General features: G+C 41.0%; 1 protein-coding gene across 12 annotated transcripts in view; it reads right to left on the bottom strand.

Moving 5' to 3' along the window:
• Positions 1–2,904: 2,904 nt before the first annotated feature.
• Positions 2,905–17,406, bottom strand: part of ACYP2 (acylphosphatase 2) — a 174,716-nt gene continuing 160,214 nt past the window's right edge. For 11 of the 12 annotated variants that reach the window (XM_054728201.1, XM_054728202.1, XM_054728206.1 and 8 more), the window contains one exon: positions 3,307–3,972. In XM_054728201.1, the coding sequence (XP_054584176.1) occupies positions 3,858–3,972 (115 nt within the window). In that variant the 3' untranslated portion in view covers positions 3,307–3,857. The other variant, XM_054728205.1, reaches the window with a different exon arrangement.

Genomic DNA, 17,406 nt, shown 5'->3' with positions numbered 1-17,406 from the left:
ATTCTGTTCCATTTATCCAAATGCCTGTCTTAATGTCAGTAAAAATAAAGACAGTCATTTTTATATAAATATGAAAAATAATTAAGTTTGCTTTTATAAATAACTAGAGGCTCAGTGCACAAAATTCGTGCACGGAGGGGGGGTTGTCCCTCAGCCCAGCCTGTACCCTCTGCAATATGGGACCCCTCAAGGGATGTCCGACTGCCCGTTTAGGCCCGATCGGTGGGATTGGGCCTAAACGGGCAGTCGGACATCCCTCTCACAATCCAGGACTGCTAGCTCCCAACTGCTTGCCTGCCTGCCTTCCTGATTGCCCCTAACCGCTTCTGCCTGCCAGCCTATCACCCCCTAACCACTCTGCTGCCAGCCTGTTTGCCCCCAACTTCCCTCCTCTGCCGGCCTGGTCACCCCTAACTGCCCTCTCCTGCAGGGTTGATCACCTCCAACTGCCCTCCCTTGCAGGCTTGGTCCCTCTCAACTGCCCTCCCTTGCTGGCCGGGTGCCTCCCAACTGCCCTCTCCTGCTGGCCATCTTGTGGTGGCCATCTTGTGTCCACATGGAGGCAGGATCTTTGACCACATGGGGGCAGCTATATTGTGTGTTGCAGTGATGATCAATCTGCATATTACTCTTCTATTAGATAGGATAGAGGCCTGGTGCATGGGTGGGGGCCAGCTGGTTTGCCCTGAAGGGCGTCCCAGATCAGGTGGGGGTTCCCTTAGGGTGTGGGGCGGCCTGAGCGAGGGGCCTGTGGTGGTTTGCAGGCGGGCCACACCCCCTGGCAACGCAAGCTGAGGCCCTGGTATCTGGAATTTATTTTCCTTCTACAATTGAAACTTTGTAGCCTGGAGCAGAGCCAAGCCTGGGGCTCCCTCCAGGCCGGCAGCCATTTCTGTTGGGGTTATAATTGAAACTTTGTTGCCTTAAGCGGGTGGGCCCGGCCAGGGTGTGCGGAAAGCTTTGCTTCCCCTGTTGCCGGCGGCAACCCTGGCCTGCTCTCTCAAGCTCCATTCTGCTGCCCTTTCTGTTTGAATTTGTTTACCTTCTATAATTGAAACTTTGTAGCTTGAGTGGAGGCTTAGGCCTGGCAAGGGCAGGCGGAAAGCTTGGCTTCCTCTGTTACCTAGGAAACCTTGCTCTCTGTGGCTGTAGCCATCTTGGTTTGGGTTACTTTGCATACTCGCTCTGATTGGATGGTGGGTGTGGCTTGTGGGCGTGTCAGAGGTATGGTCAATTTGCATATTTGTCTATTATTAGATAGAATACTCCCATAATTCTGATATGTTGCTTGCAGACGGGTGTGGACAGATGGAATGTTGAGACTCTTGGTTGATAGTTACTGAAGTAGATACCCACCTTTTGCTTAATATTTTTGTTTTTCTTTAAATGTCTAATTCTAACAAAACTAAGTGTATCACAGCTTGTTATTATTCAAATGTGACATATGAATTAAAACTTGTGTAAGTCCATATGATATTTGACATATTAAGTTTAATGTTAAAATGTATCTGGCCTCTACACCACATTGCTTTGCCATTTTTTCCTCTCGTTTTCTACCCATTCATGAACACCTACTTTTAATAATTATTTACAACATTTCTTACCCAGTAATAGAATTTAGTTATTAATCATTAAGCAACTTTATTGTTTGTGCAGCTAGAAGGATGTGCCAGCAAAGTGTGATTTTCTTGTAACCTGAGCTGGGAAGGGAACTCACAGAACATAGCAGGGTAATAAAAAGTGACATATTGGTGTCACATCGGAGATCATCTTTTTCCAAAATTACTTAGCCTTTTTATGCATAAAGACATACAGGGTTTTTTCAAACTTGACTGAGCAAGAAATGCCCATTTTATTTTCTCTAAATGAAGCTGAGCCGCTTCAAGCCCCACCTGTGTGGTGGATGGGAAGTTAAGTGTGCCATCCTGGTGTTTCGCGCCCTCTCGCAGAACCACCATGTCAAGGTCCTCATGCAGAGACAGCATTAAGAGAAGTCTCCAGTCCACACCAGTTACCACGACTACGGTCCAAAGCACCACGTTCCTTTGTAATCAGGATACTTGGCAGCACTTTTGGGGACAGGCGTCTGGCTGGGAGCCCCTGCGGCTGGGATCCAGTTCTTCTGGATGTGCCACAGGTGCTCCCTTCTCAGGCTTAACATCCCCCAGAGGTGCCCCTGAGGAGAAAGGCGCAGGTCTCCATCTCTTGGGAAACCCACCTCCTTTCGTCCCTTTGCAAAGTATTGAATAATCTTCTTGTCTCTTTGGCTTCTCTTTTACCTGCTAAAGGCCTATGTTTGTCTTTTCCCTCAACTCACAACGTAATGCTCTCTTTAAAATGAAACCTTCCAGGGAAAGTTGTCTCCAGGGGACCTGGCACCAAAACCCTCCTGAGGAAAGGGAACACACAGACTTGTCCACCTTCCTTGAACCAGGAGTGGGTAACACCAGGAGAGCAAAACTCAACTGAGTATCACAATAGATTCTGCTGTATAATATGTGACACACAGAACACTTAACGTGATGATGGTGTTAAAGTAACAGGAAAGTTCTTTATTTCTTTACGTGTATTTGCAAAGTTTTAAAAATATCTTTGTCATTCCCTAATGTGTTGTCATGTATATTTGATATCAATGTTACCATCAGAGTTAAACTTTCAGGTGAACAATGCCAGCCCACCCTTCATCCCCTTTTCTCAATTCTGACCTTGCAGCAGGCATAGGAGAGGGGCCCACATTCTTTCTCTGAGCCATGGAGTGCAGCAGTGGACATTTCTTCCATAGACAGGATGATGGTTTCTAACCTGGATTCCCAAGGAGGACAAGATGCAGGAGGGAAAGTGAGACCAAATGTGCCGTGTTCCAGGGTGCCCTAGCCCCGTTTCAATCAAGCCGGTTGTGTCTTTTCACCTTCTTTACAAATTAAATGCCAGGGAAATTTCTTTTGAATGAAGGATTTCATTGTTTTAAAACGTTGGAAGTCACTGAAGGATCTATACAAGTATATACCTACGACATCTGAAATTATCCAGTATTTTGAGTTAAAGGTCTTCCTAGTGTAATTCTGTAGTATAGAAATGAAACTTCCCCTTCAAATACTTTGGTTGCTTAAAAATCATTTACATGTGAAAATCCCCAAATGATAGGCTAAATTTGGGGGATAGAATGATTTATTGAGACTCTCAGTTGTTCTTCTGGGTAAGGGATATCCATCATGGAGGGTTGTTGATACAAATCTTGCTGCTTGCTATACCGAAATTGTGGGTTCTCAGTCAGTTGCCACCGCTCATCTGTTCACTCTACAGAACAAAGTAGTTCACAGAATGCATTAAGGAGCGCCAACCCAAGTAATGAACCATGTTCTCAATCAGAACTTAAAAATTTAACTCTTTCTTGATACTATTTTGGGGTTATACTAATCATCATATACGTTTATATCTAACTACTGGTTCTTCTTGAGTAATTAAAATTACGCAACTTTACTAACAGTTATTATTTGGAAGGTTTTCAGAATTCAAATCAGATAACAGTACTGAAAAATACTTTTTAAATGGTTAACTTTATTATGTCTAGCCTAGCCAAATAACATGTAAGCTATAACATTCATTAGAATTAGTTTTCGTGAGACAAGTTTAAATTAAAAATTCATATTAAATATTTTATAATGACATTTTTATTTTAGATACTAATTTTTGCTTGTGAAAAACATAGTTGAGTAAAGCTATTTCAGTGTCAGACATTTTTAGTAATCTGTATAATATAGCTTTCAGATCAAAGTTCCTTTTACTACTCTGCTACTATTGCCCTAATACATAAGAATATATAGTGTCTATTATGTAGTCTATACATTTCATTTCTATTAGTATCGAATACTAAAATTAGAATATTCAAGTTTAGAGATGGTTTTCTCGTTAGAAAAGTCCGTGCGGTCAATGCGAGAACTAGGACTTCCAACCTTGCTCAGCCAGGACTTCCTACAAAAAACAAACAAATAAAAATTAGCATGTAAAGTATATATAGACTAGCTACAATGATCCCACAATGGGAGTTTATATGCAAAAGTAACTTAGTAAAAGTAATGTAAAATTTATATTTTCTAAAATTATAAAATTTTGAAAAATTTATAATATCAGAATACTATAGAGTTTAATATATAATTAAATATGGACAAATAACAAATTAAGCACAGTCAACTACTGAGATTTCACATTGAGGTTATTTCCCCCCTCATAAAACATCCAAGGCCATTACTACCTAGCCGTTGAGCTATACACAAGAGATAAAGTATTTTTTTCTCATTACCCAGCACATGGTAGGTAACATACTAGTATATAAATATATATATATAGATAGATAGATAGATAGATAGATATAGATATAGATATAGATAGATATAGATAGATAATATACAGGAGGGAGAGGAGGAAAGTGGAGGAAGATAGGAGAATGGATAAAAGAAAAAATGTGATTTTCCATGAACATTAAAATTAGATGAACATTGTTTATTATCCAAAAACTATCTCTTACCATATGTATTAGCAAACCATATGTATTAAAGGGCCAAGTTAAATGTTGTGAAATTAGTGATATCCATGTGTCTAATTTATGCCTTGTGTACTTACCCAAGATGCTTCGTATATAATTAAGGCTTATTTTAATGTACTTGATAACTCAGATACTACTGTTAATAGGTAGAAAGTTTCTAGTAAATTCTTAATAATTAGTTGGGATGACAGAGTAAGTGGGACTGCGGGTTAATAATATGAGGCCACTTATCCCAGCTATTGTAAAAACATTCCATGACTTTCCTCATATCCCCAAAATTCTTTCAGGTTGTGAAACTAGAGTTGTGTACAGCTGTGAATAGCATATTAACATCTCATATAACCTTGAATTTAAATTATTTTCTAGGCTCAAGTTGTCTGATTAGCTGAAAATTACTGCTAGGTAAGAGAAGATTTCTAATGCTTCAAATTGCCATTGTGCTATGTAACATTTTCTGTGGTTCTTATTTGTGACAGTTTTACTGGGAAAGGTGACTTTTCTTCTTTTTCAGAAGCTAAGCCATGAGCACAATAGCACATTTTACTTTCTTCATTTCATTTCATTGAAATCTTAAAATGGAAATTGCATGTGTTTAAGAATAAAATTTAGTTATTATGAAAAGGAGCTGATAACTTCAATTTTACAAGTCAAATCTCCTTGAAACCTTCTAGAAAAGAAAAGTCAGAAATAACAGAAGCTAACATTTATTGTGCACTGACTGCTCAGCAGTATGCTAAGGTCTTTACATATTCTATTTCCTTTAGTCCACCCATGGCATTAGGGTTGTTTGAAAAAAATAGTTGAATGGTTGTCATCTCCTGAAATGGAGAGGCTGTGAGAAGAGCAGATTTGGGGAAAGAGTGGAAGTTCAGTTTTGGAATGGGAGTCTGAGATGTCTATTAGACATCTGAGTTGTTGAGTATGCAGTTGGATCGATGAGTCTGGCTGGAGAAGATAAAATTTGGAATTTGTCTGCAAATAGAATTGAAAGCCGTAAGATTGGATGGGATCGCCAAGAAAATGAATATAAGTAGAAAAGGGAAGCAGTCCGAGGACTGCACCTTAGGTATACCCAGTGCTAAGAGCTCAGGAAGAACCATCCAGTGAGGTAGGAGAAAAGCTGGGAGAGCATCGTGTCCTGAGAGTCAAATGAAGCCTCTGGGAACAGTGAAGCGAGAGGTAGGTCAATGCTGCTTGCAGGTCAAGTAAGATGAGGACTGATAATTGACCATTGCATTTAGCAACCCAGAGGTCACTGATAGCCTTGACCAGAGCAGTTTTGGTGGGTTGAAAGCCTATTTGAATGGGCTCAAGAGAGAATGGAGAGAGGAAATGGAACCAGTAATGGATAGAGGGCATAGGAGCTGCAATGGACTAATCCATCTGAGCTAATAACTCAATGTATTTAACTAGTTGAGAGCCTGTCTACCTACCTATATGCAGCTGGTCTTTGACATCATCAAAACTTCACCAGTCAGATCTATGACCACAGCGGAATCTATGCCACTACTGGGGGCAGAATGGTCATGCTGTTAGGTGGTTCAGCTCCACTGTGTGTGTTTGTGTGCATGTGCTCATGCCACTTGGTGCTATGGCTCCACACTTGCCACCCCTGGTGCTAGGAACCCCTCTGCCTGACCTGCCCACTCACTCAGGTATTCTGGTCACCAGCCCTAGGACCCCAGTCTCATGTGCTGCTCTTAATGGGCGTGGCGCAGGTCTAGAGAGGGCAAAACAGTTCTTCTGAACAAAAAATAACTAGTCACACATTTTCAATAGATTTATATCTAATTAGTGAGGACTGGATATATACACAGTCAAACAGTACCAGTTAATTCAATTACATAAATATTTAAGTAGCACTGGATGCAAGGCATATTCTAGACACTGGATACATACACAGATATTCAAAGTGGGGTTTCTTCCCTCGGTTACTTACAATCTACTAGAAGACTTTGGAGAATACTGAAAATAACTGAAAATAAGGCAGGATGTAATGTGCAATGTGATCTTTATATAAAGGGAGAGGGGAAGTGGGGGGCTAACTTCTGGTCAGGGACATCTCTGTGATAGCAAAGGCATTTGAGCCACGTTTTAAAGAAAACACTATTGAATTTTTCAAATCTTAGAATGCAAATTCTAATTCAAGCATGACAGGAAACCAATAAACATAGGAAGACTACTGATAACATTAACTAATTAAAAAATGTAAAACTTTTAAATGGTCTTTATTTAGATTTTGTGCTTTGCTTAATTCAGTTCCTATATATTTCTTATTAAGTTTATGCTTAGACATATTCTATTTTTCTTGCTGTTTTGAACAAGATGCTTCTTAATCATCATGTTCTTAAACTGGTACATAGGTAAACTAGTGATCTCTTATATGTAAACAGATGTCTTACTGAACTTCCCTGGCAATATAAGTTTTTTTCTTTGGGGTTCCCAGGTAAACCGCTTTTTATATTTTTCCTGAATTCATCCTGCCAGTCCGTTGGCATCACATTGAGTGTATAATTTCAGATTGCCCTTTATTTTAGGCCATCTAACCACATGTTGGCTATTCATGTGCCTCCCGGAAAATTGCCACAGTGACTATGCAGAGAAAGAACATTAGCAGCATTCACCCAGCCTGGGGTCAGCCCGCAGGGCCGTAATGCACCTCTGGCTCCAGCATGTTCTTTCTACCTATAGGTCTAGTGGACTCAATAAATATTGAATGGATGGTTGGATAGATGGGTGAATTACATTTGCTCGGAAGAGAATGAGGTCTAGTATTTCTACTGTAAATCTTAATCTGCTTTGTCTGCATATATCTTTCAGATATTTTTATTTAAGAAACACGATCCACTGACTGGCTTTAATAGAACAAAAAATAAGAAAGCTCAACTAATAAAAATGAAAGAATAGCAATGGAAGTTGGAAAATTCTATTGACAGAAGTCATATTACTTGATAACCATGTTCTCCCTTTAACATATTTTAAATGTTATGTGTAGATTTTGAAAATTAAACCAATTTTTAGAAAGTCTATTTTATTCCTTTACCACTTGTACAGTGATAACGTAAGAAGGGCTTTCATTATAGATGCATTTCTTGCATGTGTGATGAGGATTCTCCACAGTTGTGAAAATAATATTGGAGTGCATGCTGAAGGACAGATCTTGCATATATTACTTTTAAGTCCTTCAGGCCATCTTTGCATGAAAGAAATGAATAAAACACAGTGCTGATAAATGAAGGAAAAATGTACGCACTTAGTAAATTAACTGTGCCGTGTTTTTCTGTTCCTATTCAGGCAGTCACCAACTATATTGGCCCCTCAGGGCGCCCACAGCATTTTAATTCTTTGGTGCAGATGGCACACATTTAGCTATCAAGTGCAGTAAGTGCCACTCATTTATGGCCTTGGCAGTCGGCAGAGGCCAGCTGCGGCCTTCTAAAATGCACTTAGGCTTCTGCCTCCCAGAGGCCTTTCTTAGACAGCCCCCGTCTAAAAGGACCCACCCTCAACCTGTTGTGTGCATCATGGGCATTATCACATTCTATAATTGCTATGTGTATGTATTCACGACGTGCCCACTCCACATTAGAATACAACTTCTAAGGCAGGGTTGGAGTCTTATTCACTATTAAGTGAATGAATATTGTCCTCCCTGCCTTCTTCCCATCTGTAGCTGCCAGACATGGAAGACAGGAACGTTTCTAGGGTCCTACACAGTCCACAGCCAGAAAGGAACCCTGAGCACGACCTTTTAACTCTGATCTCACCTCATAGGAAACAAAAGCCTTCTCTGTGTGTGTGTTTTTTACATTCTTTGTAAGGTCAAGAAATAGTTGCTCTTATTACAAAAAATGATAATTTACTCATGACAATCCTCTCTGAAATAACACAGATTCATCTTCTTAAAGGAAGTTGGAGGCCTACAGATCTGACCTAACAACCTGAATATAAGAATGTGAACCAAGTTTATTCATAAGATCGGTTCACTTATTTTTGCCAGCCCCCAAATTTTACTGTATTTGTGCATGTCAGTTTACTCATTATATAAACAAGCATGATAATGACTTCACCCAGAGTTCAGAGTGAGTATTACACCACCAGAGGAGGCCCAGTCCGGCCCGCAGACCCGGTCACGTGACATGCTGCCTGCTCAGTCAAGTTCAGTGCCCGGGTGGTTGTATATGCTCAGACATATTGTGGTTATCAAATGCAAATCCTTAGACACTTTTCCTATTATCCCAAAGATGTACAAGTACCTAAGATTGTATTTGTTGTATTAACTCAGGATTTTTAAGCTTTTTAAAGAGAAGAATCCTTTCTTCCAACATAATCTTGCACAAAAGCTTAATGTTTATAGTGGAAGTGAATTGCTTCTCTGAAGTAAAGGAACGGTTGGGAGGTGGGGTGCAGAATCTCCCCCAGCTGTACCCCGAGCACCTCTGGGGAATCCCAAAGGCTCTGAAGAGCTCAATTGCCCTATTAGCCCATCACTGAGCAAGGCTATCAGGGAGTGGACTGTGTGGGGAATCCATCACATGTAGAAGTGGAAATCAACATAAGACTGTCTTTTCTATAATGCAAGTCGGTTAGTGTCTCCTACAAAATGTAGTAAGCTCCGGAGGCGATATAAAAATTCCATCTAACTAATATTCTCCTCTGAAACAAAGAGGGGAAATTAAAGCACTAGAAAGCCACTATTAATAATTCATAGCAGTTCTATTTCCTGGGACTGAAGTGGGGCGGCACAGTCCTTTTGGACATCTCTGCAGCGGAGCGAGAAGGCAGACAGTAGAAACAGTCAGCTAAGGAATAAAGGCTAGCGCGGTGCATGCCAGAAAATACTGAGTTGCCTGCCCATTTCAAGCTTTTAAGCTCGCATTAATAATGGAAGAGTAGTACATAATATTTTTGCTATTCTACGTTCTTTAGCAAGTTTTCTTGTTCAGTTACATGTGGGCAAATAATACCATATACTTCTTTATCAAGATAAGCATTTAATGGTATTTGGATATGATGTCTAAAATTTCTGTCAGGGAATAGCCCACAATAAGTAAAGACTTCAGTGATTATCAAGGGAATCACAGGACACCCATCACTAACCTGAGACCAGATTCCTCATCTTTAAAATGGGGATAATACTTCACTGCATTATTGAAAGGATTAAAGAGAATGTGTGTGAATTGCCTAAGGCAATGTCTGACACACAGTAGGTCCTTAATAGCAGTTATTACAGTGTAACTGTTCTCTGCCTTTGCCTGTGTGGGTGGGCACCCTGTTTTGCAAACTCTGTGACCCTTAATCAAAGTCACATATTTGTAGTGCAATTCCACTAGGAATACCTCTGGGTCTTGGCAGAGCTACTTCTCAGCTACAGTGGGAAATGGCATGTCATGAACCTGCGCTGGGAGAGTCTAGAAGAGCTACCTCCAGGCAGGAGTTATGCCCAGGATTCTGAGAACCAGCAACTGAGTCCAAAGGCCGGGGTGCAGAGAAGAAGGGAAGAAGGCATGACCGAAAGCTCTACCTTCTCTGCCACACACCAGTTTCCAGACCAGCAAGGTGACAGATCCACTCTTCTTTACGCTTTATTTATGAAGTGGAAAGAAATTAGATGTTGGCACAGTGGTCATGAAAGTGGCCTCTAAGATCATTCTGCTTGGATATGAATCCAGCTACCCTTTCTTAACTGGTCATCGTGGGCAAGTTCCATAAATTCAGAGCCTCATCTGTACACGGAGATTATGTTGCCAACCTCACAGAGTTGTTAGGAAGATTAAGTGAGATCATCTGTGTAAAGTGTTTAATACTATCTAGAAAATTGTAAACAATTTTTAGCCCTTGTATCAGTCAGGGTGCAGGTTTAACATAAGGAAGTAGGTCCTTACAAAATCACTGGAAGGGCTGGGAGAACAGATTTATATGGAGCCTGTTGGAGCAACTCTGTAGAGTTGGCTGCTAGAATACCAAATGTTAAAGTGATTCTCACGCAAATATGATGTGAGTCAAAGATTTTAATTTAGTGCATTAACTAATGAGGGAACCTAGAGGATGTTATATCTGGTTCAGATTGTAAGTATGTATACATGTACGTATATACACACATGTGTATATATTGTATATAAATACATACAATCAGGAATGCTAAACTCAACTTGTTAATAGATGCAGCACATCCATTAGAATCTGACAGTTCCTGAGCATTCCACTAGACAATACTCAGAACCTCCCTGAACAATGGCATGTAATCTCTATTTGTAAGCCTTAGACAATTGTTTCCTAATAGGCCCACTCGGGGAACTGCTGGGAATCAGGAGGCTGCCATCCAGATCACTGCATTTTATGAACATGCTACCTTAACCGCAGTCCAGGCATCAGGGAGCCCCCACCAGACTTGTTGGCTCCACGTAATGCCTGCTAAATCCTCACGCCAACTAAAAGGAGGACTCAAGCACTGCTGCTTCTCTCCCCACCTCAGTTCCAAATTTCACAGGAGGACTTCTGATTGATGAAGCCTGAATCGTATTTGAAGGCTCTAGCTGCAAGGGACATCAGGAAAACAGCTCCTCGCTCTCCCAAGTCTTCAGTAAAAGAAAGGTACCAGGAAGAGCTTGAAACAGAGGTTGAGCAAGACAGCACCCCACCATATCGACCACTGTCATTGTTCACTTAGCCAGAACTTCTTGAAATTCTACACTACGGTAAACGGAAGGTTAGGAATGTTTTTTGCTGGCCTGTATCATAGCAACGTTTTTATGGCCTCTGTCAGATCTTGAGTTCTTTCCAGCACGAGAAGAGAAAGCCCAAGGAACACCACCACTGAAGGGTCAGGCAGCAAAGGAGAAGCAGACAGAGCACAGGTGGAGAGAATGATCAGGGGAGAGGGAGAGGACCAGGAAGTGGGGCATTGGGAAAACTAAGGACACAGTATTTTAAGGAGAGAGCAGTCAACTCCAAATGCTGCTGAGACTCAAGTGAAATATGAACTAAAAATGCTTTGCAGACCTTCGCAGGATCAGCTTCAGTGGAGGGGTGGGGATGGGGGTGGGGGTGCGAGCCAGATTAGAATGGTTTGAGGAGTGAGGGGGAAGTGAACAAATGGAGACAGCAATGAATAGATCAGTCTCTTCAGCTGTCTGACTCTGAAGGAGGAGAGGCACTAAGCAGCTTTGTACAGCTTTAAGGTTCTGTTCCTGGCAAGCCAAGCCCACCTCGATTCTGAATCCAAAGCCTTCCAGTAGTAGTTACGGGCACCTTGTCTCAGAAGAACAATATTTGAGGAAGATTGCTTTAAGGACACACTGTTTAAGATGTTTTCTATTCCAGATATGTTAATATCTGCTCCCACAGGAAGCCAAATGAAAAGGAGTTGGCCAGACTCCCCTGTATTTTCCACCCTCACCCTGACCTCTTCCACCTCCTTCCCAAATGCTCATAAGCAAATTGAGTTTTTGGGGTGATGCCATTAGCTGATAGACGGCTACCAGATAGTTTAGAGCCAAAGTGTGACCCTCCCTGAGCAGAGGTCATTATTTTAGACTTTTTAAAAAGCCCTGTTCCTGGCTCTGTTTTATCCCTCACCCTTGGGTGGTTGTTTTTAGATCCTTCTTCACTTTTAAATGCACCTCCTGTTACAGTTTTACGTATCCTTACAAATCACTTTAAATCCTCTTGGCAACAAAGAGAGCTATAAACATATAAAGCAGTGAGGTTATTTTTCTTCTTGCTGATACTGTTTCTCTGATTTTATACACGGAATTATTGGGAAGAGGGATAAAGATGATTGGGAAGAGGGATAGAAATTTATTTATGGAGTTTTGCTTCACAACCGACTTTCCTAGACACTTTTTCCCTTACAGTGAGGCACGCATCCCTCTGAGGTCATCAAAACATGTATCCTCAGGCCGCCATCCGGGCTACAGCTTTGAACTTGGGGACTAAGAGCTCTCCACTGCAGCCCATGGGCAAGAGCTGTTCGGACTGGACCACTCAGCCGAGCAACACTGGGGCTCCACGGTGCTCAGGGAGGTCCCGGGCAGCGCTTCCCTGTGGCTGCTGGGGGAGGAGGGTGGCTCCCAGGCCGGGTCAGGCTAGTGGAAGCCGGGCAGACAGATGCATGCACAGGCTTTTCAGACATTCATAAAGCATCTCTCTCACAGCCACTTTGAAAATAATTTGTACAGAATCCAAAGAATAATTTGAAGGCAGAATGGAGAGGTAACTAATGACACAAGAACCACTAGAAAAAAAAGATTCACCAGGTGGAAAATCAGAGAAAATTTTTTAATGTGCCAAAGACTGTAGGGCTGTGTTTTAAAGGGATCGTCTGTGAAGGGGCATACTGCACCACAAGCTGATAACCCTGAAGGTGAGGGCTTTCAGCATGCCTTTAAATGTTTGACACGAATTCAAAATAGTGAAACTTTCCTTCCTGGGTATGTCTCATCATTAGGGAAATGGCTTATCTTTTCCACCTCCCAGGGTTTTTTAAAAATTATTCTTTTTAGCGTCTCATTTTCCCGTAGAGAGGGTATTTTATCTTTAAATTCAGGTATGTGCCTCAGTTCACAGGGAGGCTCACGATAGGAGGTAAGAATGCCATTGTTTCAGCTCATAAGTGGTCACCTGAAATTGGTATTTGAATACTATACTCTGAATGTTTTTTAGTGTTAATGTGTTCTATTCTCATTAATTTCAGTCTGTAATACAAATAGAGATTCAGAAAATAGCCACTCCTTATCAAAATGGTTTTCTTTTTGTACTCATAAAAACCCATGCCAGTTTATTTCCTTCTTTTATAAAAGTAGGCAATAAAATATAAGATGAAGAAAAAATATCTTTCTAATATTAATGATTTTTTGCAGGTTGTTAAGAAAAAGTCATTGCTAAATCCCAATAAATGTTTTTCTGCCTATACTTTTAAAACCAAAATTGAGGGTACTGTTGTCACCCTGATAAAAATTTGAATAGTGTGTGCTTATTGACTGAATTAAAACTTGTTTTTCGAAGAATACCGTTTGGGAGGAACCAAGATGGCGGCATAGTTAAACAACTAATCTGCTGCCTCACACAACAATTTCAAAAACACAACTAAAAGACAAAAACGTCTACCACCCAGAACCAAGGGAAAGCTGGCTGAGTGGAAGACTGACAACTAAGAACAGAAAGGAGCACAATCACTGAAAAGCTGAGGTACGGAGGCACGCGAATCGGGCCGGCGGCGGGCGGCTGGGTGCGCGGCTTTTCTTCAACCCGCAGGGAGACAAGCTCCCGATCACTCTGAAATCCAGTTTCTGGGGACACTCGGGGGACCCAGACACCTACAGGGAGAAGCTGGACTCTCGGCCATCAGGTCGGAAAGTGAGAGTGACTTTTTTGCGGTGGTGCGCCCAGCAATCATTGTTTACTGCGCTGGGCCGTGGGGCGCAGGGACTTGGAAACGGGAAAGGCAGAGACGGCTGACGGCAGCCATCGCTGTTGGCCACGCCCCAGCCTAGTGACGCCCTGAGACCCCGCCCCGCCCTGAGGCCCCGCCCCGCACATCCTACAAACCCGCCCAGGCTCCACACAGCGGCTTTTACATATAAATGGCCTGTTCTGTGGCAGCTTAACCAACTGCAGCTCCAGTCAGACTGCTCCAAAACTGCCAAGCAAAGGAGGAGAAAACTAGCCCTTGCTGTAGCTCCTGCTGGGGAACACACAGTACACAAGGGTACACCAAGAGTGTCCACCTCAAGTAACTGGGAGGCTGACCCGTTGAACCAATAGGACACCTAGTACACAAAACTACCCTACCAACTTAGGGAAGCAGAGAATATGAGAAGGCAAGGAAACAGATCACAAACCAAAGAAATGGAGGAGAACAAGCGACTGGACATAGAGTTCAAAACCACGGTTATAAGGTTTTTCAAGAATTTCATGGAAAAGGCCGATAAATTCCATGAGGACCAACTAGAAATTAAACATACACTGACTGAGATAAAAAATATTATACGGAGACCCAAAAGCAGACTAGAGGATTGCAAGAATCAACTCAAAGATTTGGAATACAAAGAGGCCAAGGACACTCCTCCAGAGAAGCATGAAGAGAAGAGAATTCAGAAAGTTGAAGATAGTGTAAGAAGCCTCTGGGACAACTTCAAGCGAACCAACATCAGAATTATGGGGGTACCAGAAGAAAAGAGAGAGCAAGATGCTGAAAACCTATTTGAAGAAATAATGAACGAAAACTTCCCCCACCTGATGAAAGAAATAGACTTACAAGTCCAGGAAGCGTACAGAACCCCAAACAAAAGGAATCCAAAGAGGACCACACCAAGACACATCATAATTAAAATGCCAAGGGCAAAAGACAAAGAGAGAATCTTACAAGCAGCAAGAGAAAAACAGTTAGTTACCTACAAAGGAGCTCCCATACGATTATCAGCTAATTTCTCAACAGAAACCATGCAGGCCAGACGGGAGTGGCAAGAAATATTCAAAGTGATGAATAGCAGGAACCTACAGCCAAGACTACTCTACCCAGCAAAGTTATCATTCAGAAATGAAGGGCAGATAAAGACCTTCACAGATAAGAAAAAGCTAAAGGAGTTCATCACCACCAAACCAGCATTATATGAAATGCTGAAAGGTATTCCTTAAAAAGAGGAAAAAGAAGAAGAAAGATAAAAATTATGAACAACAAATACATATCTATCAACAAGTGAATCTAAAAGTCAAGTGAATTAAAAATCTGAGGAACAGAATAAACTGGTAAACTTATTAGAATCAGAGGCATAGAATGGGAGTGGATTGATAATTCTCAGGGGGAAAGGGGTGTCTGTGTGGGGAGTATGGGAAGAGACTGGACAAAAATCATACACCTATGGATAAGGACAGCAGGGGGGGGGGAGGTAAGGGCAGAGGGGGGGTGGGAACTGGGTGGTGGGGAGATTTGTGGGGAAAAAGGAGATACAATTGTAATCTGAACAATAAAGATTCATTAAAAAAAAAAAGAGAAGGAAGGAAGGAAGGAAGGAAGGAAGGAAGGAAGGAAGGAAGGAAGGAAGGAAAGGAAAGGAAAGGAAAGGATGGACAGAGGGACCAACGGAAAGAAGGGAGGGAGGATTAGAACAATCATCTGACACTAAAGAGTGATTGAACCTACAACTGATAAGTTAAAACTCATCAAGATGTAAATAATAAAAAGATACCTGGAACCCAAAAAACAAAAACAAAAAAAACAAAAAAAAACTTGTTTTTCATAAAGAAATATATTAACAGCTTATTGACTCTCAGACAAATAAAAAGGCATCATCCATATATTCAAATGGCCTGTCTAGTGGGAGGTGACAAAGTGAAAGGAAAGGATTAAAGGCTGAAAGGAAGAAGAGAAAAAGATTTTATGGAAGAGGTTAAGAAAAACTCTTCATAATTACAATATTGCATTCTAAGATATGCTCAATCTCTCTGACACCACTAATAAAATGATCAAAGAATGTCTAATCACCAGAATCAAAATGCAATTTAATTAATCATATTATGTCTCCCTCTTTTGAATTGAAAGCTACTTCAGTAGTAGATAGACGGCTGCCATGTTTAGTTTTCCAATTGACTTTCTGATGAGGCAGCTCAAACAAACCAGAGTGATTGATATGCTTGCATTTGAATAGAATTGAAAGTCTGAGGTCTCAGAAGTTACAACAATGAAGAAGAGAAAGCCAGAAGATGGGTCCTACTCTGGAAGAAACTGAACTCCTAATCTGAAAGATATATGTAACCCTATGTTCACTGCAGCATTATTTACAATAGTCAAGATATAGAAGCAACCTAATTGCCCATTGATAGACATTTGGATAAAGATGCTGTGGTACATTTATACAGTGGAAAATTACTCTGCCATGAAAAAGAATGAACTCTTGTCATTTGCAAATACATGGATGGACCCAGATGGTATTATGCTAAGTGAAATAAGTCAGATACAAGAAGAAAAATACCATATGGTTTCACTTACATGTGGAATATAAAAAAAAAAAATCAACAGACAAAACAAACACTCAGAGATGCAGAGAACAAATGAATGATTGCTAAATGGGAAGGGGTTGGGGAGATGGGTGAGAAAGGTGAAGGGATTGAGAAATACAAATTACCAGTTCTAAAAATAGTCATTGGAGCCCTGGCTGTGTAGCTCAGTTGGTTAGAGCATTGTCCCCATATACCAAGGTTGCAGGTTCGATCCCTGGTCAGGGCACATACAAGAAGCAACTAGTGAATGCATGTTTCCCTCTCTGTCTCTGTCTCCCTTCCTCCCTCTCACTAAAAAATAAATAAATAAATTTTTAAATAGTCATGAGGATGTCAAGTACAGCATAGGGAATATAGTCAATAATATTGTAATAATTATGTATGGTTTCAGATGGATACCAGGCTTATCAGGATGATCACTATGTAAATTACATAAATGTTTAATCACCATCTTGTACACCTGAAACTAATATAATGTATGTCAACTATAATTGAAAATTTTTAAAGATTATATATTTTTTTAAAAAAAGATAGTCACCAGTCTAGTTTTCTTATCCACCAAATGCTTGCTTCCAGTGGTCTCACTGGGAGTGACTAGCTCAGTGTAGTTGGTTAGTCACTCGATTTGGTCTGTTAATAAGAAAGTACTCAGTGCTTTTTCTTAAACATTCATAGGGTTATATGGTGGGAAACTAAGACCAAATCAAGCAGAATTGTGCACCAGCTCAGAATTAGTTTCTTGAAAGCTGACCACAAACAGGGTGACCTGCTTACCATGGAGGAAAATAAAGGCTGGAGCAAGTAGAGGACACAAAGGAGGATTGGGATAGGGGTTGGGAATTGTCTGAAAATGTTAATACTGA

The sequence above is a fragment of the Eptesicus fuscus genome, chromosome 16 (assembly GCF_027574615.1).
Source record: "Eptesicus fuscus isolate TK198812 chromosome 16, DD_ASM_mEF_20220401, whole genome shotgun sequence".
Lineage (NCBI taxonomy): Eukaryota > Metazoa > Chordata > Mammalia > Chiroptera > Vespertilionidae > Eptesicus > Eptesicus fuscus.
Note: the sequence above shows the minus strand (reverse complement) of the source record. Positions and strands in the feature narration are given on the sequence as shown.